This window comes from Cyanistes caeruleus, chromosome 9 (genome assembly GCF_971803275.1).
Source record: "Cyanistes caeruleus chromosome 9, bCyaCae1.hap1.1, whole genome shotgun sequence".
NCBI classification, from domain to species: domain Eukaryota; kingdom Metazoa; phylum Chordata; class Aves; order Passeriformes; family Paridae; genus Cyanistes; species Cyanistes caeruleus.
This window is the reverse complement of record NC_141709.1, coordinates 11,909,511-11,936,542: the sequence shown is the minus strand read 5'-3', so window position 1 is coordinate 11,936,542 and position 27,032 is coordinate 11,909,511. Positions and strand designations below refer to the sequence as shown.

General features: G+C 35.6%; 1 protein-coding gene across 3 annotated transcripts in view; it reads left to right on the top strand.

Moving 5' to 3' along the window:
* KCNT2 (potassium sodium-activated channel subfamily T member 2) overlaps positions 1–27,032 on the top strand; it is a 129,360-nt gene that overhangs the window by 81,954 nt on the left and 20,374 nt on the right. The window contains exons 16-26 of one of the 3 annotated variants that reach the window (XM_086842823.1): positions 1,042–1,150; positions 4,557–4,706; positions 5,829–6,058; positions 6,749–6,965; positions 8,236–8,341; positions 8,565–8,737; positions 10,362–10,433; positions 13,561–13,695; positions 18,632–18,743; positions 22,617–22,718; positions 25,772–25,855. In XM_086842823.1, coding sequence (XP_086698949.1) covers positions 1,042–1,150; positions 4,557–4,706; positions 5,829–6,058; positions 6,749–6,965; positions 8,236–8,341; positions 8,565–8,737; positions 10,362–10,433; positions 13,561–13,695; positions 18,632–18,743; positions 22,617–22,718; positions 25,772–25,855 — 1,490 coding nt within the window. The remainder of the gene's footprint in view (positions 1–1,041; positions 1,151–4,556; positions 4,707–5,828; positions 6,059–6,748; positions 6,966–8,235; positions 8,342–8,564; positions 8,738–10,361; positions 10,434–13,560; positions 13,696–18,631; positions 18,744–22,616; positions 22,719–25,771; positions 25,856–27,032) is intronic. The other 2 variants (XM_086842824.1, XM_086842827.1) reach the window with 2 other exon arrangements.

Sequence of the window (27,032 nt, the reverse complement as noted above, 5' to 3'; positions counted from 1 at the left end):
AGGCTGTGCCTTACCCTCTCAAAATCCCTGGTTTGAAATTCAAGGGGGTTTATTAATGGCATATGGCAACTTAAAGAACATATTTCTATTCAAAATATTTTCTGCAGGAAATATTTAACTGCTATAGCTGAAATATATTTACAGGAAGAAAAATCTCATTTTGTCGTACATTTGACACTCTTCATATAATTAAATTCTTCCATTCCCTATGACATTTAAATAAGCCCTGATCTTCAGAAAATGGGAGAATTACTCAATTCAGTAGTAAATGATTCTGTTGCTGAAAGGCCTCTAATAGTTCAAAATAAAAGGAACAGAGAAAGCATACAAAATACGCCTTCACTTTTATTTTCAGGAAGTGTCATGCTTATAGCTATGCTATCAATTGTGTCAGGAAAGCAGCTTAGAGAGGCAAGGTGGTTCTAAGGATTTCAGTGACATGCTGGTGAAACCAGAAGCAGATGTGCAATAGTTCAGGTTTAGGTGGGGAGGTTATTTGCCTGCCTTTACTCAGCAATTTTCATGTGCTTATGTTTTGATCATCAGCTGTACTATTTGTAATATTCATTCTGATTAGAAGTAAATTCTGCTCCCATTGAAAGAACCAAACACTAAAATCAGAGGGGAAAAAAACAGACTTAGTATTAAGTGTCTTCATGATTTTATGAAACCTCTCAGACTTTATGTTTCTACACTGACAAGCACAAGTTTTGTGCTTGTCCCTTTTTATAGCCATTTCAACACTGTCGTAGGTATATGGGAATTACATTAAAGAATAATTTCTATTTCCTTTTCATGCCATCAGCAAGCACTGGAGAGCATTTAGCTGAGATCTGGGTTTAAAGCAGTAGCCATCCATGTTAGATAGCATAGACAGGGAAAATCATACACAGCTGATTTCCAAAGTTCAAGCAGAAGAGGAATATCTTGGGCCAACTTTTGATTGATCCATCTTCACCATTTTCCTAGGCAAGGACATGATAATTCTGTTCAATTGAAAGTATTTTTGTAAAACAATTTGTATTCTTCTTTTCCCTACAGATCATGTTGTGTGTGAAGAGGAATTCAAATACGCTATGCTAGCTCTAAATTGTATATGTCCAGCTACTTCTACACTAATCACTCTGCTGGTTCATACATCCAGGGGGCAGTAAGTATATATATATGCTACCATAAAAAAACAAACAACTTGGAAAAGTCATAGCTGATATTCTTTGGAAAACAGCTTACCCCAAATTCCCAGGCAACTAAAGTTTTAAAAAAGAAAATGGAACCTTCTGCACAATAAAAGCATCAAAACGCTTTACTCAAGGCAGTATAGTTTTGAAGAGAACACTCCCTCCCCCTGGTATTCAAAACTTAGTTCCCTGCTGTTGTTCCACTTCCACGATATAAAATAAGATCAAATTGTATTTCTAGTTTAGTAGAATGAAATGTCTCTATCACAAACTTATATTTACAAGCACTAACAAGTCCTAAGAATACCTATTCTAATACACTAATTTGAAGGTCTGTTTCAATGAACTAAAGAAGCATGTCTTTTGATGGCATACGGTATTTGCTCTTCTGTGCCTGTGTGTTAACATACAGGTAAACATACATACATGGTTTTTAACATGACCACACTGCTGGAAGGGGTGCAGAATTATGGTGTCTCTGCAGACTGCATAGTCACAGTCGAACTTCTCCGAATTCTCTAAAATAATTTTACCACATCTAGTGTATCTCTTTTATGCTGTATTTTTGGAATAATAAAGTATTCTTGATTAAAATGCTGTGAGCACACAGATGCAATAAAGAGTGAGTCTCTATATTTGTAGAAATGGAATAGCTGTATATACACTATGTAAGTCTTGTAACATGCTCACTTCTTTTCCAAGTGACCATGAACCCAGTATATATATATTTATAAGCAGAGTTTTTTAACCTTCTGTGTGACATTTCTAGTATTCCCTTTTGCTCAGAACGGGGAAAACAGAAATTCTTCCTAGAACTGTTACTACTGAGAACAACAAATACCAAGATTTTAATGGCACTGCCTGCACCAAAATCTCCTAGTAGAAAGACAGCAAAACACTGTTTTGATACGTGCTGAGAACCATGGTGAAATACATTCTTTACGCATTTTCATATCCCTGCCTTTCATTCTGTGACATACAGAGAATCCAGACCCTTTTCCAGTTATTTCATATTACATGCACGTAAAAGAAGAGCAGTCTTCCTAAGAGCTGTCAGGGAATTTTCCTTCAGCACAAAAAAAAAAAGAGAGAAATGTTTTCTGCTTTACTTAGCAACTTCAGCATTTCATTGTTTAGCAGTCACATGGATCATTTACAGATTCCCAACTGTGACGCAAAGTAACTGTCACAGAATTCAAAAGTGCTTAATTTGAACTTTTACACTGATTTTGCAATCAGAATTAATAGATTTAACCAGCATAATAAAAGTAACTGTTTTCTAGTCTGGTCATTGTACATACTAGGAGCAAAAAGAAAGATTTTTTTTGCACAAATAATTGTAGCATTACTTTGAATCCAGAATGATTAAAGTAATGTGAGTTTTTGTAAGAATGTGTGTATTGTAATGTACTGTATGTAAGAATGCACAATGTATGTTACTGTAAGAATACTGTTTGGTGTTTATACAGAAAGATTGAAAAAGTGAAAATGTCTAGTTTTTATCCACTGTAGTCAGCACTCTTCAAAGCATTTATTCTCAGATTCCAAAATAAGGGCATTTTTCACTGTACTGCAGACATAGAACTGCTTTGAATTTGACCAATTTATAGTTCAGAGGGGGTTTTTTTTTGCTTTTCTAGATGTTTTCTGTTGTTGAACAAGAGGTAAATTAACTACTAGTTGTTAAAATAGGTGAAATTACCTTTATTTATACATATAAAAGATGAAGTCAGATGAGAAGCTGAGTTTGGTTAAGATTAGGTGAAAGCAGATTATTTAAACTACAATTAAAAAATGTACATGCATGTATTTATAAACCGAACCAAAGACTAAATTCAATCTACATAATGAAAATAATTTATTAATAGACTTACAGTGTTAATAGTGAACTGCTTTCCTTTACATTAGTTCCTGTTTAATTATCCTTTTATTATCATGGTTGCTATTACCACCTGCATTAAACCTTATGTAGGACTCAAGTGTAAATACCTGTAAAGGAGGTGTAAATAATGCTGTTTTCTTCTCAGTTGTTTATGGAATTCAAAACTTTAGTCTGTGAGACAACAAAATTCTACCTTGAATCTCATTTATAATCTCATTATCAATCTTAATTAAGAATCTTAACATTTATCTTTAACTCTTATCTGTTTATCTAAACTAGTAATACAAATCTATTAGGGTTTATTTGATGATACAAAATACTGGAAGAAAATAACATTTCTGACTTGAAGTTAATGTGATCTCTACAGTACAGCCCCATGGGAAGCTTTCGGACAACTCACTGGAAGCAAGCAGACATTAAACAGGTGGCCATTTTATTTTAGGGGTAAAAGTCAAATAAGGAAAAATGTTCTGAAATTACACTGCTAGTTCTGCTGTTCTATACTAGTACACTATTTATAGTGTTGCAACAAAAATTGTTTAGTTATTTTCATCTTGAAACAAAATGTTTTCATGATGAGAGTGAAGAAATGTGGTAAATTGAAGAAAAATAGGAATTGTGTTAAGGTACTGAATATATATGAATGAGCATAAAAGAAGCATGTCTCAGTATCTTGAGATCTTCACTCCAAATGGCAAAATACAGAACACACTTGTCAGTTTCATGACTTATCTGTACATATGCATCAGTTAACTCCAGTAAAAATCATGCAGGCAGAACCTTGTTTCCATGTGAAACTTAATCAAGAAGTTCCCAGGAGCTCCAGGACTACAAGTGTTGGGGTTGTTGAGGAATGGAACATTTCCACTAAACTGTTTGCATAAAGGGCAGCAGCTTGCAAAGAGTAAAGGATGATCTGCTTTGTCATTTATTTTCATGCACTAGAGAAAAGAAGCTGTATACTTGTAATAGTCTACAAGACACAGGAACTAAAAATACCAAATAATAGGCGACAAAGATCACTGATAAGCAAATGCAGAAAAATCTCTCTTACAGATCAAATGACCAAAGACAAATTAGTCTTTCCAGTATAAGTTGTTATTAATGATACTGAGACAGGAACCAGAGAGTCTGCCATAAAGCATGTGAAGAGGCTGTCTTTAAGAATATAATGAGAATGCTGCTGGTTTTCCCTGTCGCCTTCAAATTGTTATGGGTCTACTTATTATGGTGTGATTTTACAATAATTGAGCCACCTCTCTCCTGATATTAAAATGCATACTCTTATATGTCTATTACTTAGCAGAAAATGCTCTTTAATACATTAAAATAATCTCTGTACCTATAGTATTACGAAGATTCAATCTCAAATACTTCTTTCAGATTAGCCTATGGGACCTTTTCAGTGGACATTTTTAGTTTCCATTGACATGAAATACCATTTTGATTAACAAAAATTTTGCATTAAGTGTTAAATTATTCTCTTTATGTTTCAGGGAGAGTCAGCAATCACCAGAACAATGGCAGAAAATGTATGGCAGGTGCTCTGGTAACGAAGTGTATCACATTAGCCTGGAAGAAAGTACGTTCTTTGCAGAATATGAGGGGAAGAGCTTCACATATGCTTCTTTCCATGCACATAAGAAGTATGTTTATTTTCCTTATCAACCATCAAATGTTCAAAGAAATAATTACTTGTTTTGCCTGCAACATAGTTCTGCACTAAAGGCACAGTACTGCACATTAATCTGTTCCTGGGTTTATGTATCTGGCCACTAATAGGGGTATATTTCTGTGAGTTGGAGCTAGTCAGGTAAAAGCTTATGTTCATTCTGTATAGCCCATGTCAGTCTAAGAGAGTTTAATATGAAAGATAAAGGATAAGCTGGACAACCAGAAAAAAAGGGCACCATTCAGAGGTTTCAAGAACACCAGTCCTTTTCCAAGTCCAAAGCAATCTAGAAATGAATGGGTGAGAGAATGTTGTTTTTTTTCTTTTATTTAGGACTCAGCTGGAAATATGGCTTCCTTTGTGGAATGTTCATATTATGGAAAATGTTCAATTTAGAGGTGTCACATGGTTGATTCTGGTGATTGTTCAAACATAAAACTTTTTTTTCTGTTAAATGATATCATACCTACTTTAAGGTCCAGATGATGCATTACTTACCCAGTGCTGCTCTGTGAGATGAATGTGCTAAATAAACACAAATCATGTATGTTTGTATATATTTTATAAAATAAGCATTTATCAAACCCTAAATGCTGGGTTTATTATCATATTTAATCAAGGAGAGAAAGAAGGTTTTTTTGCTGTGATTCCTTATATTCTGTCACTAATCAAATACATTTTTAAGAGTGAATTGCAAAAATGAATTATGAAAATGGTTTCCATTACTTATAAATAATGGAACAACTTAACATGATTAATAATTTTTCATATCGTGTATTCATTTTTCTAACAATATTTTCCCAAAAAGGACTATTCATCTGACAGAAAAAATCCACTAGAACAACATTAGGAGAATATTCTGGGCATTACCAAAAACACTCAACTGCCTAGGAATTCATGAGCTCATAAAATCTGCTTGATTTGATGTGGCCTATTTAGCAGAACACATTTTTCAAACATCTTTGTCATCCAGAAAGCTGCAAATGTTCATAATGTGCAAAGAATAAAAATATACTAAGCTTCATTTTTGACAATGGAAATTCTGGTGTTTGCAGGATTTTGCAAAATGAACCATGCCTTTTCTTTTCTAATTAAGGTTTGGAGTCTGTCTGATTGGTGTTAGAAAGGAAGATAACAAAAACATTTTGCTGAATCCAGGTCCTCGATATATCATGAGTTCTACTGATATATGCTTTTATATAAATATCACCAAAGAAGAGAATTCTGCTTTTAAGAAGCAAGAAAAGCATAGAAAAAACCATGAATCAAAATTATCTTGTCATGGAGCTTCTAGGTTACCAGTACACAGTATAATAGCCAGCATGGGTAAGTAAAAAAAAAATATAAAAGCATTACATCACAACATATTCTTATTTAATGAGTAGTACATTATAAAGCAGCTTCCTAAACTTTTAAGAAACTGTAATTATGAATATAAAGAATTAATATAAAAACTTCAAACATTTGCCTTAACATTAAAAAAAACCAACCCCACAGACAAACAATAAAACCCAAACCAAACCAAAGAAAAACCAAAACCCCCAAACAAACAAATGGAATTCTATTCTCTTTTACTTGACAATGTAGAATTAAACTACTTAAGACTACAGTATAAAAAAGTAATAATAAAGCACGTGCAAAGCAAAACAAGTGGGTTTGAACTTGTAACATATGAGAACTTCTTTGTCATTCATACCTGATTGTAAGAAGTTTTCATGAGCTTCTGTAATTTAAAAAACACAGTAAGTAAAATCTGCAGGTTGTTGATGCATATAAATGTGGACTGATTACATAAGATATGATTTAAAAGAGGTAGTTAACAAGAAGACATAGACTATTAGTCAGGAAGTGTTACTTTCCTTGAGTGCAGTTTTAGTTTTATTTCTATGGAATAAGCACAATCAGCCTAGTGTTGCTGTCAGTCCTTTGTCATGCAGCCAGACAATCCCCACTAAACCCGGCAATCTCGCTCAAACTCTGTGAGAAGCACTGAGGAGATGTTCTCCCTGCCCCTAGGAACCGTGGCCATCGATCTACAGGACAGCGGGTGCCGCGGGGCCAGCAGGGCCACGCTGGCCCTTCCAGCCGAGGCGGGCAGGGAGGGCAGGAGGCCCAGCATAGCCCCGGTGCTGGAGGTTGCAGACTCGTCCTCCTGCCAGACGTGTGATCTGCTCAGTGACCAGTCAGAAGATGAAACCACCCCATCGGATGATGAAGTCTCTGCAGGCTTAGAGTATGTATATTAAATGTAAAATAAAGTGAAAAGTTAATACTATATAAAAAGCATTGATAATATTTTTTGGAATGCAGATCAATCTGAGGACTTCTAGGAAGCAAGTCCCATGAAGCCCAATTATGAACTTGTTCCCATTGAGGAAATGCTAGCAGAATGCCATAAGCCTACATTGAAATACAATACCACCCAACAGATTAACTCTTCTATTTGGTGGAGATTTTCTCTTTGCAGTTATAAAAGCTGTAGTCATCTATTGCAGTGCATTCATAGCATATTTTAGGGGCTGTTGTTTTTTTTTTTTAACTTTCCATAGTTACTAAGTGGTCACTCAACAAATTTGTAAACGGATAAGTATTCCTGTCATGACAATACAGTGTTAATCAGATCATCCAACAGGCTTTTGAATGCTGGGGCTGGTGTGTGTCTTCAATATGCGGGAATGACAAAAAAGCAGTACAGGACAAATAATCGTATTTAATTCAAAATGCTTGTTAGTGTGTTGCTGAAAGTAATGATGTGTTACCCAGAAAAACCCAGAGTATTCAATCCTGCTGTGCAGATGAGCAGTTATGTTTACTGGGATTGCTGACAGAGGCGTTAAAATTGAAATACACAATGAAGCTAGTGTCTCAACCAGGAGTTTCCCATCTGCATCAGTGGCAAGCATGGGAAGCCATAGGGAAGATTATCAAGCTCCCAAGAGAAAATTAGTAGGACAAGTCATCTTAAATGTGCAGACTGAAACACCAGGATTTAAAAGGCCTCTTGTAAAAAACCACTAAGGCAAATTAGAAATTTTACCTCATCAGGAACAGGATTTGCCATTTAGAATTTCCTTCAGCCATTTTGAAAGTACATTATTAAAGCTGGAAGATAGTGACTTCACTCATTCTTGGCAAATGTTTGAAAAAAAAATTGGAGAAGAGCAGAACTACAGTTATTTCTGTTTTCTTTCCTTCTTTTTTTAACTTAGAGGTTTCAAGTTCAAAACACTATGACAGCACACTATGATACAACAGACTGTTTTCAAAAATCCAAGCAAAATTTCTTCAGTCTCCAAAAGCATGGTAGCTTTCACTGTTGAACAGGCTGCAAAATACTTTCTTTTGACCTCTATTAAACAGTTAATTTTGTGTACTTGACTCTAAAACTTGGACATATGTATAAACATCCCATAAAACACTTGTGTAGGCAGCTAATGGTATTTTGGTAATATTGATATTTTGGTAATTTGCTGTACTGAAAAATATTTTTTTTTCTATTTTAGCTATGCCAAAGGCTATCCTCCTTACTCTCCTTATATTGGAAGTTCTCCCACCTTTTGTCATCTTCTGCATGAAAAAGTACCCTTCTGTTGTCTAAGACTAGATAAGGTAAAGGGGATTTCTGCTAATGGATAACCCTGCATTCTCATTTGTCTCTTGCATCTGAGCTGAGCTAAACTCTGATTTCTCTTTAGAGATGAGGTTTGTGCAGTGTTTGCTATAATACTATATTTTCTCCTTCTTTTCATCATCAAGTGTTTAGCCACGTCTCTATTGGGTTATCTGGTAAAATATTCACATCCACTGAACTTGTTTCTTACTTTGATTTTAGGGATGCCAGCATAACTACTATGAAGATGCCAAAGCCTATGGATTCAAAAATAAATTGATTATAGTTGCAGCAGAAACTGCTGGAAATGGCTTATATAACTTTATTGTCCCACTCAGAGCTTATTACCGACCAAAGAAAGAACTAAACCCCATTGTATTACTGCTGGATAACCCGTAAGGAATTTTTTTTCCCCTTTCTGATAAGTTTTAAGCCCATTTTTCCATTACTTCAATAGATGACCCCTTTTCACGTGGCCAGCTGAAAATCAAAAATATTATGGCACACTTATCTTTGAGAAAAGTTGGTGAGAAAAATCATATTCCATGTTCACTGTTATATAAAAAATTGACCTTTTATTGACTGTTAACAGCCATAGTAAACTTAAATGTTCTTATCCTTCATGGCCAATGTTTCAGCTAAGTTTTTCTTAAAATTACCCCCAAAAATGTGAATGTTACTGCTAAAATTAGATAGCTTAATAAACACTGTAAAAAGCAAGCTGTGTAACAGTTTCACAGCTACATGACAGCACTAACCTACTTAACACAATGCACTTACTGGCCCAGACCAGCAAGGTATATTTTTAATAACTCTACACTCAAAGATACACAGTTCTTTAAGCCAGAAGGACTCCCGCAGACACACATTATCTAAAATAATTTAAAACCATGGCTGAAAATTAAAACCTGCAGTATTGTTGCTAATTTTATATCTCTCTGGTGACTGCTGGAATTTTTTGCATTTCTTGCTTTTAATATTTCAGACTAATTTGCCTATGTCAAGACTGGTTCATTTATAATCTGATAATGAATTAGTTTTCTGAGGTTTTTTTGCAACACTTTGGTACAGCTCAGCTACTTAGAATCACAGTTTCAAAGACACAGAAATGGAGGTTTGCTGTACACAGAAAAGTAGAACATGCTAAAAAAGCAAAAATGTGTTGTAGGTTGTGGTATCAGGACTGACACTTCCCTTTGTGTAGATCTTTTGCAGTTTAAGTGATTTTTTTCTACAAAGGCCTGATGTGAAATGTCCCATTTTCCCTTAGTCACCTGGGTTTGCAAAACAGGAGGGTTTTTTTGTAGGAACTATGTCATACAGTGAATTACACTAATTGAGAAGCCTAAATGAGGCTAAATCACTTCCACTGGCAGTAGGACCGTGAAGCTGTGGGCACAGGGGGCCCTCTAGTGCCAGCTCATTTTGCCAGCACAGGTCCCAACTTCACACACTTTAATGTTGCTGTGACACTTTATAGCTAAACCCACTTTTGATTGATTAATGTGAAGTAAAAGCTCTACTTGCTAATTAAACCAATACCCTTAGTGTTGTCTCTGTGCAGCATTTGCAGTCACTCCTCTGAAAGGGAGTAGGCTTGAAAACAGTAGGTGTCACAAAACCTAAATTATGATTTCTCTTTACAATTTAATAAAGAATTGTTGCTGCTTATTTTAAGTCCTCCTAAGACATACATTGGAGTATAACTTGGTAGTGTGTCTGTGACGTCACTTATTTGTTCTTATATTTGGAATTGTCCTGTGCCATAACATTTATGATTTTAGTGGTGTATTTATTAATATAAGCATGTTAATTCTGATCATTCTTTATGATCACAGCAAACTGTTGATTCACAGCTTTCTGCAAACCTGTTTCCTGCTTAAACTGAAATTATAATATCAAGGTTTAAGAAAGTTATTTTTTTAAAAAACCCCAAAGTACCAGTTGATTGAAATATTTTCGAAGAGATGCTGCTGTTGTGATACTGTGTTTCATTTTGTAATTCCATCTGCTGCTTAGGCCAGATATGCATTTTCTGGATGCAATCTGTTGGTTTCCAATGGTTTACTACATGGTGGGCTCTATCGACAAGTAGGTGAAATAACTGTTAGAAAACTTACCTTTTTAGTCTCAGTGGTTTGTTGTGTGTGTTGTCATTGCATGTTTTAATGTGTGTGTTGTAGTTGGAGATGAGCTTTTTGCATGCATAGTCTGTGTCTGTGTGCTGTAATTTGGGATTTCAAATTTCTGATTTATAAAGGAGCTCATTAGCGGAAAGCACAACAGGGAGCACAAGTTAATATGTTCAAAAACGTAAGATTAACAGTTATGTAGGTGAGTTTCTAGGTTTCTATAAATGTGCAGAAGAAAGCCCTGATTCTAGTGTCAGTCTGTACTGAGTTATAATTTGTTGGAATTCATTGACTCAGGTTTTGTAAAGATAGCTACAGAATGTAAAAGGTATTGAATGTGTCCAAAAGTCTTCACCTTCCTACTACTTAAATTATCACTTACTCCTATATTTCTGTCTTCCCCTCTGCTAATATATGTTTGTGGATATAGGTTTAACAACAGAACTTCAATGTGAAAATCAGGCAGAAACAAGAGAAGAGCAAGGACTCATGAATATTTTAGTAAACTCCTCTGTGTAGATTGTAAATTTAAAGAAAATTGGTTGCTTCACTACATAGTAAATACTGAATTGGGGCTACAAGCCCAAAATATTAATTCCCCCTGTAGAAATCAAAAAACTTATTTCCTGCTTACAATAATGATAGAGTTACAGATTTACCTTGGTGATACCAAATCCTTTCAAGGTTTACAAAGAGCCCACAGAAATGCTGTTTACATTTTTTCCAGTAAAGCAAAAAAGGGTCACAGGTTATTAATATCTACTACTTTTTAAACTCTTAATTACATAATAATTATAAAAAGAACTCATAATGGCAGAATAATTAAATTGTTGCCTTTTTCCCAACCTGGAAATGAAGCATGAGATAATTTTAGTAAGAAAGTAATATCAAAGAGGATCTTTATTTGAAGGCCTCCCAAGGCAGTTATGGAAAGATGTCCACAAAAGCCCGCCCCTCCAGCGGTGAATACAGTTTTATAGGTTTTAGGAAATTATCATAATTGATAAAAAGCACCAGTTTGGAGGACAAGTGGTGATGAAATTTTACCCCCAGGTTAAGCCCCTTCTCTGGAGTCCCCCCCTTGACACTTGTACTTTGTCCATGAAATGTATCTTGAAGAGTTGTTCTCGGCCTTGGTTCCCAGGAAGAACCAAGATAGTGCTGGGGCTCTGCACCTCCTGGGGCTTGGAGCTCTGGAATTTTTTTTGTCTTTCTGCCTAGGGAAAGGACATGGAAAATTACTGGGAAAACTAACTACTATTATAATAGGCTACAGAGCTACAAATTTATGTGTGAAAAATACAGAGAACATATAGAAGGAAAAAGGCAAAATCAAAACGGCATCAAAATGTATACTCAGGAGGGAATACTCAAAGTATTCAAAGTAATTAATAACTCAGATGTTATACTGTTTTACTAATTTAGAAAATTAAAGTGTTTAAATTGATTGAGTGTATTTAAAAATGGAAATCACCAAATTCCTCCCTAATGGTGTTTTGTTATTCTTTCAGAATTAAATGCATTTTTAAAAAAAATGAAGCATGTAGTATTTAGAATAAGTGATTATTCAGAATTCAGAAGTTCACAGTAATAGCAGCATGAACTTCTGCATCTTTTCTGACACTAAAATCACTTTAATTCCTGGTGCAATAAGCACCTGGAGTTTGTAGAGGGTTTTTTTTGACATCTGTTATCATCAATAAGAATACTTTAAAAAATATAGTTCATACATATTCCCTGTGTTTTCCTCACCATATTTTTAAATCATGTACAACTTATAGATCTGATCATCTGTAGCTAAGAAACACATTGTAAAATAGGCAAATTTTCCTTTCTTATTTAAGGGGTATAAAATATGTTCTCAAAGTACCACATACTATCTATAAGTATCTAAAATATTTATAATTTGTTCAGTAGCAATAAAGTATCATCATCTCAGAGAGAAAACTACCAAAGGAATGCCTTTCATTTACCATTCTTTTTCTTGTTAGAAGTTAGAAGGCTCACAGAAAAACAGCTTTACCAAATTCATAGCAGAGATGTATTTCATCAAAATATATCAAGATATAAAAGATATAAATCTGTGTTACAATCTTGAGAAACCTTTAGCTAGAGGTACCTGAGAACTAGAATTATACTTCCACATTAGCATTTTTCAAATTCTCCACAAGCCAGCCGAATGTATCTGCTAAAATAAGAATAGCTGTTGAGCTTATGAAACATTGAAATGCAGAAAATCTGAGTATTTCAGAATATATTGCTATTTTCAGGGATCAGCTGAAAGTCTGAAAAAAGCAGAAATACAAATTACTCAGGAAAAAAGTTTGGACTTCTACTTGTGCACTGCAGTTGTTCATAGATCACATAAAATCAGTTTTTCTTTTGTTATAGTCAAACATCAGTGATATTGCACAGTTTCAAAAATAATGGTATATATTCTTCTAAAATACGTTGTTAAAAAAACCCACCACACTTGTCAAAAAGTGCTTAGGATCTGTGGAAAATGTTGTTAAAACAGCTGAAACATGCTTCATTTTGGAGACAAAGCTACAATGCATGATGAGAACTGTAACTCAGGTGTCTGTGAGTGTTTTCTGTGGTTGGGCTTCACACAAACATCATCCAGCTGTGCACCAATTCTGCTGCTCTGCAGCTGCTTCTAAGAGCATCCTGAGAACACTCCAGTTCATTTGTTAGCATTTTGAAACCAAAATAAAACTGTGGGGAAGAGCAACCTGGAGCATTTATTTGGGGTTTTCTATTGTCAGAAGTAACTGCAATGGAACAAGTTGTTCCAGTGGATAAGGCTAAAGTCTTCTCAAGTAACTGATAAAGGCTTATAAAAAAAAAATTGAAATAAATTTATCTTTAACAAAAGAGAGGGACTGTAACAACCTACTGAAGTAGATTCTGTATTCTATTCTACCAATTAATTGAGGTGTTATCCTTAATTAATATAATATGATAATATTGCTAATATAATCAATAAGAAGTTGTTACGTCTGCAGATGCAAACCGTGGCTAATCTTTCAGGTGTTCCATATTTAAGTTGCTTGTTTCTTTCTCCCTCTTTCTCTTCACAAAAGCCTAGATGACTTATTAAGGTGTGGGGTCACCTTTGCAGCTAATATGGTGGTGGTGGACAAAGAAAGCACAATGAGTGCCGAGGAAGACTACATGGCAGATGCCAAGACTATTGTGAATGTTCAAACACTCTTCAGGTAAGGCATTTTTGCAATCTATTTACACGTCTTCATTAGTTATGAAATACTTGATGCCTCTTGTGCCAAGAACTTACTCTTTTTTTATTCTGCTTTCCCTTGCATAAATTTGTGTCTTACATGGGCAACTTTTTCCCACTCTGCTTAGCAATTCACTTAGAATCCTGAGGTATTCTCCTGAAAGCTAAGATAAAGTGAGTTGCATCCCAAAACCAGATAATCATTTTAAAATTGAGCTCTCAGGTTTACAGGAAGGAAAATAAAGTTACACTTGAAGACTTAGGATGAAAGATAGTTGAGAGAAGAAACTGCACAGTAATGCTAAAGCCTATACAAAAAGCAGATCCTTCTGTTGCTGAAAGGTAAGCAGTGCATCACTATGAAGTTAGTAGTAAGTGTTCACATTTTGAATATCTATTTTTTCACAGAAGTTAGGTTTTTAAGCACACATATACAATATTACATATGACGGCTGTTGGAGTCTGAGGCACAGAGTGTGCCCTTGTCTCTGATACCTAGTTCTGACATCCAAGAAAACACTGAGTTTCATGTAGAACCATGAGAGCAGCTGTTAAATAGAAAAACTAAAAGTATAAATGGGTAGATTAGAAAGTTTTCTTAAGTCACTGGTGAAAAAGTTAGTTTAGAGTTTAAGCTAATTTAGAGAGCAGAAGACAAGATGGAGGATTTAAGGTGTTATCTCTTTCCCTTCTTCTTTCTTTTTCATTTTCTTCTTCTAGAAGTTAAAAACTTAAAAACTATTACAACTTAACTATTACTTAAAAAGTAATAGTTAGTGATTAGATAGAAAATGCCGCAGTGCAGTACACAGGTAGTGAGTCATTGAGTCATTAAAAAAAATAATATACATGTCTATTGTTAATTAGGTAAGAATAAGTATAAAGATAAAGAAACTGCGTAGTTCAGGGCCATTTTGTGCCATCAGAGCCAAAGTGTGCCAGATTACAGTGAATTAAACTTGTGCAGAAAGTCTGGAGAGACCTGCCAAGTTTTGTGATAACATCCTAATAGACATGAGAAACAAGATCCTAACGAACTTTGCAGTTTTCTTCTTGACCCGGAGAACCGAGATAAACAGAAAGAGTATTCCAAAAGAGCTCAGCTCAGAGGAGACTGAGAAATCCAGGTTTGAGAAGCACAGTGTCGGAACAGTTTCAACACACACACTGTGAAAAAATTTTAACAACAACATAGTAAGAGTCATGAGAATATAATATGATCAGTCTAGTAAAGAGGCTGAAGAGGCTGTGATGAAAAGCAAAACACTAAGATTTGCTGTTCCTTTTGAGAACTCTCCTCATTAAAGCCTTTGTGTTCAATATCTTGGTTCCATAAGTATGAAAAAATGGGTTGCTTTGAGCTGAGATAAACATTATTTGCTTAATAAAAACATCCGAAAAATCTCACACAAAACAAAACACAACTACACAGTCAGCTATGAAATGCCTCCCTGATCTGGGGACTAAGATTAGCACTTCCTGCTGTTTATTCTAATAAGACCTGAAAGAAAATTGAGTATGATTCAATGTTGCTTTTATTGGAATTGCTTGTTTTCTGTGTCAAACCTTCTATGAAAGACTGGAGAGAGATGCATAGTAAAAGTATTTTGAATCCTTCAGTGGTTTTGAAAACTGAGCTCATTAAAATACAGTGGAGATGTTTTTTGGTAAATGCAGTTCTGAGAATGCAGTTAAATGCTCTTTGCAGTTCTGCATATGCTCAAAGGAAGCAAAATCTGCATAGCATAAGAAATGTTAATTCTGTCTTTCTCTAATATTTCTGTTTCTGAATTAGTACCTGATACCTGAACGGTGTGTGTTTCCTATTCACACCTATGAAATCTGAGTTGAAATGATAATTGAACTTTATCATCATTCATGCATCACTCAGATCTACTTCTAACCATACAGTGCTAGGGCATCTCACCGAGATCTTTTGCATACATCAGTTTTTCAGAAATACAGTTTATCCCCAAATGGAAAAAGGAGTTGTATGAAAAGAAAAACTTGAAAAGTCCCAATTGTTTTTTCCCCTAGTTGTGTTCTACTTTGTGAAAGAGAAACTACATATGATAGGTATGCCATTAGATGTTACTGTATACTTCTTCAGTTGTCTTGCACATGGTTTGCAACTAGATGGCAGCTTTAACTTGTGTACAAATTCTGTGTCTGGTTCAGTATTGTTTTAACATTGTATATTTACAATCAAAGTAAATTAAAATAAATACCTTGGTTTAAGAGTTAACAACACTTTTTCATAAAACTTTGTAAACTTCCACAAATAGTGTATTGTATATACACATATATGCAATATATATTATATATACACATATATAATATGTTTTCTATTTTTTTTCCCTGGAACACATATAATAATTTCACTGCATTTTTATATTATATAAAAATTGTAGAAGTAAGCTTTGGGAAGAGGCATAAGGTAGTGACATTTACCAGTTCTACAGAATAAACTACATTCATTACTACACTAAGGCAAATAGTTTTGTAAATGACCTTTAAGAATATATTGAAGCTTTTTGTTACTTATGAATACCTAATAATATCAGAAAGCAATGAAGAAAAGACTGGACATGCAGCACTCAATACCAACTGTAGTGTTAAAGAGGGATTTTAAACCACTGGATTTAATATGCTGTTTTCAATGATATCACATCATTGACGAAGATTCCACTTCAGTCTCACCAGGTGAAACCATTCAGAGGATACAGGCTGATCTAAACACCCCTGATGTGAGTTACTCAGGCCTGAAAAATGTGAGAGTGCTGCAGTACTGTTCAGCCTAGGCTGGCAGTTCTCATACACCAGTTGTGTCATTATTCCCTGATGTACATAAATTACTAATCCTGCTTTGCCAGGAGAGTGTGCTCCCCACCCTGAAAGGCAGATGCATTGTTTATAAGGATGGGTTATTAGCACCTTTAGGGCTAGAAGCTGTGTCATCCCAATTGAAACTGTGACACAGCACTGTATTACCTGACATAGGAGTACAGAAGTGTGACTCAAATGGGCACACTGACTAAGAAAGAACAAGTTATCACAGCTTAAATATAAAAGGAGAAATTAACAGTCTTGGACTATGCCTTAAGAAGCTTTTCACTTCTTAAAATTAAATAGGAAGCCAACCACTGAGTCCCTGTAGACAGATGTGAGCCCACCTCAGAAAAACAGCACATTTCCTAAGGCAGTAGGTCTGTACTACTATAAAGTTTTATTAGTTAACCTCTTAAAGGCTATTTCAAATCCTTCAAGAAGCCTTTTGCCAGCAGTACATGTACAGGTCAGTGTTTTGGCTGGTATCTAGCTGTCAGCACCAATTCAGAGGTAAACCAAATGAGGTGCTACGATGGCATTGCATTATTTTCTGGATTTATCGTTGTGGTTTGGGAAAGAACTACATGTCTCTCTTGCTTGTCTGATTTCCAAATACAAGTTCAACAGTAAACCATTGTTCCATCAGTCTGGTGGGGGATTTCTCTTCCCCATCCAGAATGGGGTAAAAGAGAGGGGTGTTTGCCCAGAAGGAGCCTGCTCCAGTGCTAAAAGCTAGCAGGCAGTGTCCCTTATACCCATGGCAAGATGCAATCTGTCCCTGACTAACTGGAGAGTAATATCCCCTAATTTCACTAAAAAGCACTTGTAAGTAAAATGTTTTACCAATACCAATTTTGAAATGGATTTCCTAACGTAAATTAGTTTTCACATCTTGATGATAAACTAAACCATCTCTAAGAGAAACATAGCGGCCTGCATTTTTTCTTCCTGTGTATATTTTATCATGAGATCAGCTTTTAATTTCCTATTACTCCTAATTCTGAATTCTGTAGTGTTAGCTTTCAAATGTGATGTGGGATTAACACATATTGGCAGATAGTCTGTATATACATTTGCTCACATTTAGTCTCTGCTTGAATTGCTGTTTCAGTGATGTTTCTCCCTGCAAAAGTGAGGGAAATGGACAAGACTTCCAAAAGGTGCACTGAACTCCATTTGACACTAATTTGCCAAATCCTGCTTCCATGAAAAGTGAGCCAGAAGCCACATCTATGATGTAATTAGTACTACAATTACGTATTGCTAAGTGTAGATAAGTAGCCTCAGGATCAGTGGAAGAGGCTATAAATCTACATCTCATTTTCTGACATGAATCTGTAGAGGAAAGATTTAAATAATAATATGCATTCTATTCCAATTTGTTTAGTATTTAAATAGTGTAAACTATGATTTTCTTTCTGTTTCTTGGAGCCCTGAGTGCTGAGGAGGGGCTCTTTAGTTTGCTGCTTGAAAATTTGTGTAATTCAGACAGTTCAAAGTTGAGCTTTCTTCACTGCTTTTAGTTACTGGAAGCCTGAATGGATATTAAGTTATAAATATTTTGTAGATATATAAATATTTCAAAGTGAGAACATAAGTATATATAAACATATGTTTTCTCAGAAACTCCCACAAGTGTCAGTTTTCATCTATATTGCTCAGACTGTAGTCACAACATGCAAACAGACCTCAAGCAAGAAAAACCAACTGGAAAGGGTACATAAATCAGTAGTACTTTACATGCAACCAGGTACTAAGTACGAGCTTTAGACTTCTGCAATTTTGGTTGTTTCCTACAGATTTTTGATATTGTACCAATCATTAAATAAAATTTCTCATAATTAAATTGTTTCTTTGTATCATATAAGTATTTTGTGAGTTCAGTGTGTGCTTCTTTGTGAATTCTACAGAGAACATGTTGTAGTTTCCACTGCTGTTGGATCAGCATTTCATTTGGCCCAGATCTACCACAGGTTTCAGGACTTAATTAAAAACATGGACATGAGCACAAGATGTAGCTTTATGTAGAGCCTTACATTTGTGAATTGTTATAATAAGTATAACCACTACATTCTTTGAAAATGCAGGTTGTTCTCCAGCCTAAGCATTATCACAGAACTAACTCACCCGGCCAACATGAGATTCATGCAGTTCAGAGCCAAAGACTGCTATTCTCTTGCTCTGTCCAAATTGGAAAAGGTAAGGAGATTTGCCTCTCCCCATCCTCAATTTAAATTGTATACTTTCATTACTTCTTCTGATTTTGTAGCAATGATTTCAAAACAGTGAAATGATTTATGGTTGTAAAGCTACCATAAAATATTTTCTTTTTTAAAAAAATTCTACCCTCATTTAAGAATAAAGTTTGATTTCATGTAATCAATTTACTATATAATATTAATCAACCAACTCTCTGGTTGAATTTGCTCAAGGAAAATGTTTTTGGATATTTAAATATTTAGAGCTAATGTAGTTGTCCAGCAGGGTGACACAGGCAATTAACATGGAACATCTTTTAACTAACTAAACACTTAAAACGTACAGCTTTTATTATAATGTATTTTTTAATTCCACTTCATTTTAAAGGCACTATAATCATGACTTCTGTACACATTTCTGTATATCCATGGGAGATATTGGCATTACTGGGATGGTTTGAGAACCGCAATTGTTCTCTGTCAAAATGATGAGAGGGACAGCGACACTACTTAAATGTTAGATAAAACCTTCGTATTCTGTATGTATATTTGGCATTTTCAAATTGTGGAGCTGTGGCTGTATGGAGATAAATTTAAACTGCTTGTTCAAAACACTGTTTCTTAAAACAGATGTAGCATAGGAAGTAATATTGTGCATCTGTTTAACTCTCTAAACTCAAGGACAGTCCTCTTTCTCACAAATTATCACTGGTGATCTGACCTACCCACTTCTGCACACCCCAAATTTTACAGTATTAGCATTACTTTCATGATCTTTCAGGCCATATTCTGAGTTTGTGAGAGACAAATAATATCACTGTGACAGTATTCAAGGGCAGAAATCCTTCACTACTTTCTTTTCTTTCTCTCTATCAGTCCTGTCAATCAGTATGACTGCTGGGTTTTCTTGTGTACCCTCCCAACTGGTGCACCTCAGATATCTTACACATCGTGGTGAATTTGAATTCATGCCAAAATCATTACCATTGTACAGATTTAACATACAATTTCCATTTCCTAGTTGTACCATAAATTTCCTAGATTTTTGGTATTTCAGACTTCACTATTTACTGTATAATATTCATGTAGGTAATTTTAATATATACTTAATGGAAAAGAGCCTTTTAATAGAAACTTATCTTCCCAGTCCAGTTTCTTACAAAGGAACTGAATGCTGCAAAAATTCAGCCTGTGTGGATGAGATAGGATAAGGATGAGAAGTAAATCTTTTACTCAGATGAATATCACACTTACATTTTGACCACAAAATGTAAATACCTGGGTGGCCTTTAGTGACTTGTTATCTTTGCCCGTAGTAGCATGAAGGCTTGATCTTGTGTTTTGGTGGTGTTCTGACAGAGATATAACCTGGAGAACTGTGAGTAAGGCAGACAAAAGTTGTTGTACAAAGAGAGGAGCTGTTTGCAGCAGGAGGCTCAGCTTTGTTGGAATAATGCCACCCACCCCCACTACCCTTTAAGGTTTGCACTTGTGGCTCCTCCATTGTAGCACTTCCTCCCTCCATGGTAAATCCACAAAAGATAAGCTAAAACTGGCTGGAATCTGCATTGGCAGTTCTTTCAAGGCAACAAGGGCCAACAGATGGCTAATGCCTTCAACACTGTTTCAACCTAACTAAAATGTCTTGGTGTACTATCACAGACAGTGTTTTTGAAATTATTTGTTGACATTTCCCTTTAATCCGATTCCAGTTGGATTCTGGAATTCTCTGTGAGCTGTCTACTTCCATGCAGTGAAACCAGGATTTTTATCTCAGTTCTTTCTTTATTTACATAGGCTCCTAAATTTTTCAAGCAAATATTCTGGAAATACTTAAAAATACTTTAACTTCTTGACTATCTTTATTCATTTATTGTGCAAAGATTGTGAGGATAGGTTGGAAGCTGAACATTGATTGATCCTGTCCAATCTATACTCTGTTGAAACAGAGGTAGATAAATTATCTTAAAGAAAGAACATTTTCTTCATTGCTCTTGCAGTTGCCTGCTGTTGGTATTTCCCAGTCACTTCATCTTAGCATTTGCAGGAGGAACTTCACAGGTGGTGCCAAAGTTCATTTGATGTTTCAGAGCTCCCTCATGCAAAATGAAAGGCAATTAAAAACTCTAGTAAAAATTACCTAAAGCAGTCAAACATACGGTTGCTTGTTATTTCTGCATTAAGCACCTCATTTCCAGAAAGACTGAGAATGTCAGGCAAGTTGCCTTGAGGTAGCAGTGAAACACACTTGCTAAATTGTCTTTTCAACCTAATGGGCTGCAGAAGACAGATACACAAATCAGATGTCCATCTGCTGTTGCAGATGCAAATTTTCTCATTTTAGTTGATAAATAAATCTTACGGTAAACTCAGCACAGACATAGGAGAAAGCAGAGGCCTTTATACAACAGAGACAAGGAAAAACAAAACACCCACACTCTAAACTTGAAATCTATGTTCTCCATTTGTCTTGCATAAGAAAAGAAATGAGGTAACCAGTCCCTTCTTCTTGAAAGAAAGTGTTTTTAATGTTTTGGATAGGATTCAGGCTTTAGTTTCCTATGTTTTTTTTCCAAGTAAATATTGCTGCAGGTGTTAGTGATAGAAGCCCTACAGCTGTAAGTGTTCATTTTGAAGTAAGTGCAAGTTCCTATATCTTTTCATCAAACCAAATCCTGTGATTTTGTATCTTCCACAGGGATAAGTGCACAGATGTTAGGTGAACAAAAATCTGTCTGGGATGGCCCAGTATATTTGCTGTGATTTACAGAGAGCCAGGCTGCTTTTCTAACCTTCAGGATGGGGTCTCCTATTTACTGTCTCCATTTTTTTTTCCTTTAATATAATTCAGGTATTAAGCAGATTTGAATTATCATTAAGTAATAAAAAACAATAATGACATATGAGTTATTGAAAGAGATTGGTACCTCTTATTAATGGTGTCATATTTAACATAGATCTTTAAAAATTTACATAAATTCTAAGATTGTAAAAGCAATTAGCACACAAATTTGGCTGTTGAACTCACAGGTTTTTAGGAAGTTGTTCCAGATCAACACCTGAAAATTAGTTTCTTCTTGCCAAGAAAGTATTTATATTTCTTCTATATATTTCTTCTATATTCTATGTATTTCTATATTTCTATATATTTCTTCTTCTGTATTTATATTTCTCATAAATCTCTATGAAGCAAGAATAAAGGAAAATCAAGGCTGTAGAAGAGATGGAAGGAAACTAAACAAGCCTGGTCTGGTCATATGAGGGTTAGCAAGACCAAGGGCCAGGTCCTGCCCTTCGGTCACAATCACCTCCTGCAGCACTATAGGATGGGGGTAGAGTGGCTGGAAAGCTGCTCAGGGACAGGAGTGCTGGTTGACAGCCTAAGCCAGCATGTGTCCAGGTAGCCATGGCATCGTGGCTGGTACCACAGTGTGGCCAGCAGTACCAGGGCACTGATTGACCCCTGTGCCCATTTCTTTCCTTTTGTACCAGATTCTGTTCATGTTTCCTGTTCCTTGGAGACTTCCTGGATCAGGATGACAGTGCACTGTCAGCACCAAGGAGTTGGAGCAGGTTAACAGGAGATAAGCACAGCTGATATCTCTCCATCTTTTTAAGATTGATCTGGCAGAATATGCCCATGCAGTTTGAGATGTGATGACTGAAACAACATATACATTGATCAGTGTCTTTCAACCTGAAGAACTGTACCTATTGAACAAAGATCCTATATGTTTATAGGAAGAAACCATGTTGAGAGTAAAGGGATTTTACACTTTTGACTTCTTTCAAGATAATATCTATTTCATGTTTTTGTTATAGTCCTTCCAAAATCAATATTAAAATTTTTTTCTGTTTTTTTATTCCTTAACAGAAAGAGCGGGAGAAGGGATCTAATCTGGCATTTATGTTTCGATTGCCCTTTGCTGCTGGCAGGGTTTTCAGCATCAGCATGTTGGACACACTGCTTTATCAGGTACTATGTACAGTACTGTGACTTAACACAAATATTACCACCCACTTTATTGTTCTTAATTGCTGGATGACCCTATTTTCTGACAATAGGATCCATTCAAGTGTCTGGGACCAATCAATGGCAGAAGATAATGGAGCATGCTCCACGTGTTAGTTCAGTTATCAATCCCAAAATCACTCTGTGACTGCACAAAATCTGATGTTACATAATATAACACTGTTTATGTACCTCTCCACAGTCAAATAGCTTTGATAAGGCCTATGTAATAATGCTTGTATGTCGCTAGAGGACACAAAATAATTCACATGAACATCTCTCAGTGTTGGAACAAAAACCCATCCTTTATTCTCTGACTCTAGTATTTATAGATTCTCGACAATGACCAGGGATTGGATAATTAAGTTACCACCTTCCCAAGCACACTGGTCATGAGAAACATCCATCAAAAGACGTTTCTTAGAAGGAATGTGATAAACAACTTATGTTTATGTTACTTTCATGGGAAAGTAACTAAAACTATGGAAACATTATCAGAAGGCTTCAATTTCTAGGGTGACATCTCACCCTTTCTCCTTTAAAAAAGAAAAAGAAAAAAGAAAAAGGAACAATTCTAAATAATCAGAAGGCTCTAGTTTCAGGGTGATACTTGTACTCTGCAACAAAAAAGGCAGGGCCCTATTCGCCCATTCCCATGGCATCGTGCCCCTAACAGAAAGGAGCAAAATTACTTTAATATGTAATTTATTAGTCTCTTTCATTTGCTGATAAAGGCCTCATTTACTTATTGTCCTCTCCTTTTACTTGTGTTGACTAGACTGCAGAGGCCTAATCATTACATTGTAAAGTAAGCCATGCTTGCCCTTGCAAGAAATGCATTCAGTGGTTACAAAGAGACAGTGGGGGAAGAAAAGGCAGCAATTCAACCTTGTGGCTCAGAATCCAGGAAGTAGTGATGACAGTGAGAATCAGGGAAGAGCACGGCTTCAGGGATGTGAAGAAAAAATATCAGAAAATACAGTCAGGGCAAATGGAGGCAGTAGTTGCTAGTTTCAGGGTGGAAAATAGGCCAATAGTGCTCACTCTTCAGCAGTGCCCACTTTTCTGTACACTGACATACCAGGATGCCCAAGGAGCAGCCCCCAGCGCCACCCTTCAAGGCTCAAGGCACACAGCATAAGGAGGAACACCACCATGGTCCACATCATCTGTTCACCTGAGCAACCTCCTGCTTTGCTTCAACCCAGGGATAGCCTGTGGATGCTTTAGTACCCAGGCGGAAAACTTCCTTGCAGGGCTATTAATTTACTTGGTAATTTGGTGCATGAAAGGTGTTCTTTCATCACAATTCTACTTATAAATAAATTTTCTGAAGGCAAATCCAACATAAATAGAAAAATTCCTGGAGCTAAACTTTTCTCAAGAAGTCATTAATATATTAACCCATCATGTATATGGACATACATATTTTAAGGTTCTAGAAATAAATGTATTTGCATATAAAATATCTTAATAATCATGCCCCAGAATATCAGCATCACATACCACAATATTAAAAAGAAGTAAAAATACCAAAGACACATATATAGAAACAGATCTGTCAATCATCAACAGCTCCTGCCAGCACATAGGTAACTTTAATTTTTATATTTGTTCCTACACATGAATTATCATGCTATGACTTGACAGAGTAATGCCATTCACCAGAAAGTATTTAAAACAAAAAGCCTTACATGCTCATTCTCACTTTAATTCTACCTGTCCTTCCTTTGAACTGCTACTGCTTATAGGTGAACTGACATTTTTCTAGAATTATCTTTCTTATTCCAAGTTAGAAATTCTATAATAGCAGCTCTTTGTTCTTTTTCATGGTCCCATTTTCTGTCTTTTTTTTCTGCAAGAAACAGAGCAAATGACATGTGGAACATTGAGGTTCAGCTGCTGCTTCCCATTATAGGCTGAAAGAAAAGCCTTTGAATTATCTTTAGGACAGTGACTGAAAAATGAAAACTTGGTCTTGCAAATGCTGGTGAATAAACTTGTTAATTTATTGAAAATTCAGTGTCAGAAATGATGCAGCCAAGATAACAAGTAGGTTTAATTTGCAAGCAAATTTTATTCAAGATGCTCCTTGGCATTTAGCCCATCGCAACTGGGAGACTACCAGTACAAAAATTAAAATAGTTGAATCACTGTGTATCAAATGAAATCCGTCTAGTTTCTGAGTTTGAACAAATCCAGATTCTCTAGCTCTAAAGGATTTCTGTAATACATTTGTGAGGTATTTCTTTTGTGAAAACCTCTTTGTTAGCTATGCATTTGCATGAAGCCAGCAGAGCTACAGTGTGTGCTGCATTCCAAGGACTGCAGTGCTGCCCTGCTACACCTGAGTACAGTTGGCAAGGAACAGCTCAGCCACAGCTAGAAGGGCACCCACATGGCCCTCTCATTCCAGCAGCCCAGCCCAGGAGGAGAAATACTTGTGTTTCAGCTGATTTAATTTTACTCTGTTTCTGGCCTTAGTCTATATTTCTACACTAAATTTAATTTCTACCTTTTAACCAATAGCAACATACTGTTTAGCAGAGCAATGAGGCATATGAACTCTTCCAAACCCTTCAGATTACTGACTTGAATAAAAATAATAGCAGTTTCACCTCAGAGGGACCCACTGAGGACTGCAGATCCATCTAACATATGCCAGTGTTTCTTTTGCACAGAAGAGTTTATTGTAATTTCACACCTCATAGGGCTAACACCTCACTTCCACTGACACATCCATCTTTGCTCTTACCATGCCTTAGTCTCCTGAATCTTGTACGTACATTGCATGCACATGCAGAGCCTATTTAGAAAAACTTACTTTATATAAGTAAATTCAGCAAAAAGAAAATGATAGGTATTCCTACAGTGATTAAAATACTTAAAGAGATGGACTGTAAACACAGATGTATAATTTCTTTGAAATTCACACTCAGTGCTAATGGTTGCCTACTCATCTGTTCATTAAAGCTTTTTTCTTTCTTTTCTGTCTCTCCTGTTAAAAAATCTTGCAGTCATTTGTGAAAGATTTTATGATTTCTATCACAAGACTTCTGCTGGGACTTGACACCACACCAGGATCTGGGTTTCTTTGTTCTGTAAGTTATTTAAAAAAAAACAAAAACCAGTACAGAGTACCAGAGAAGATTCTGTACTGTCTGCAAAACACTTCCACTTTCTTTGTATGGCATTTCCTTTTGTGAAAGTTCAAGGAAGGCCATCTGTTTCCTTTTTCATCAGGGAGAAGAAGAGGAAATGAAACAGAAAACATACCCATTTTTAGCTTCATAGCAAAAAAACATCTCTCCGAGAAAACATAATTCATTCTATTCAGCAGAAAATTGGAAAGTCAGGAAAACACAGGAATAGTGCATTTTATATTACATACCAATGGCAGTTCAGCAACCAATTTAAAAATTAAGTATACAAAAACCAGAAATCACTATCTGTAATGTGCTGCCTGGCCAGGACTATCTCCCAGTCCCCATTCCTATGGGCAATAAAGAGCATATGTAGTTTTTACATAAAGATCAGATGTTTTAAATGACTAAGAGTTGGAGTTAAAAAATCATCTCGTTATTATACATGTCAATATTCCCCAATGCAATTTAACTGTGTATATACATACATAAAATCTTAAAAAACTGAAGTAATTTTTACTAAAATAAGCCGCACCTTTCTGTTTTCTCCCACACCCATCATACCCTGGATAGCAAACATATCAATACAAGCTGAGTTATTAAAAGTTGCTTTGTGATGATCTATAAAGAACAGCAGGGAGGTATCAATAATGATTTAAAAAAGTTGTTTAAATAAAAATTACATATTTCTTGGTCAATCATTAAGCTTTATTACAGTGAATGTAGGAACACTTGAAAGTGCAACTGAATCTTTAAAAAGGAACACATACATCTCGAAATAAAGCTAGTAATGAAATAAGTGAGCTTCATGTAAGACTTGTTATGCCACTTATTCTTAGTGTATTACTTCCTCCCCACTCCCTTATCCCCACATATTCAGCATGCAGTCTGGTAGACAAAATTCAAAATACTCATGCACTCCAGTCTGTCCACACTAGTTTCTTATTGCTGACAATATTTCGTTTATTCATTTATATTTTAGTGAAATTACTTTAGACAGTGGGTGAAGGCTGCCATGTAAATTTTAAGTAATCTTAAACTAAGACCAGAAGTTCATAATGCTAAACTGCTTCTACTACAATGTCTTCTAAACAGGGAGAAAGCAAAAGAAACAGTCTGACAAACTCAATAGAAG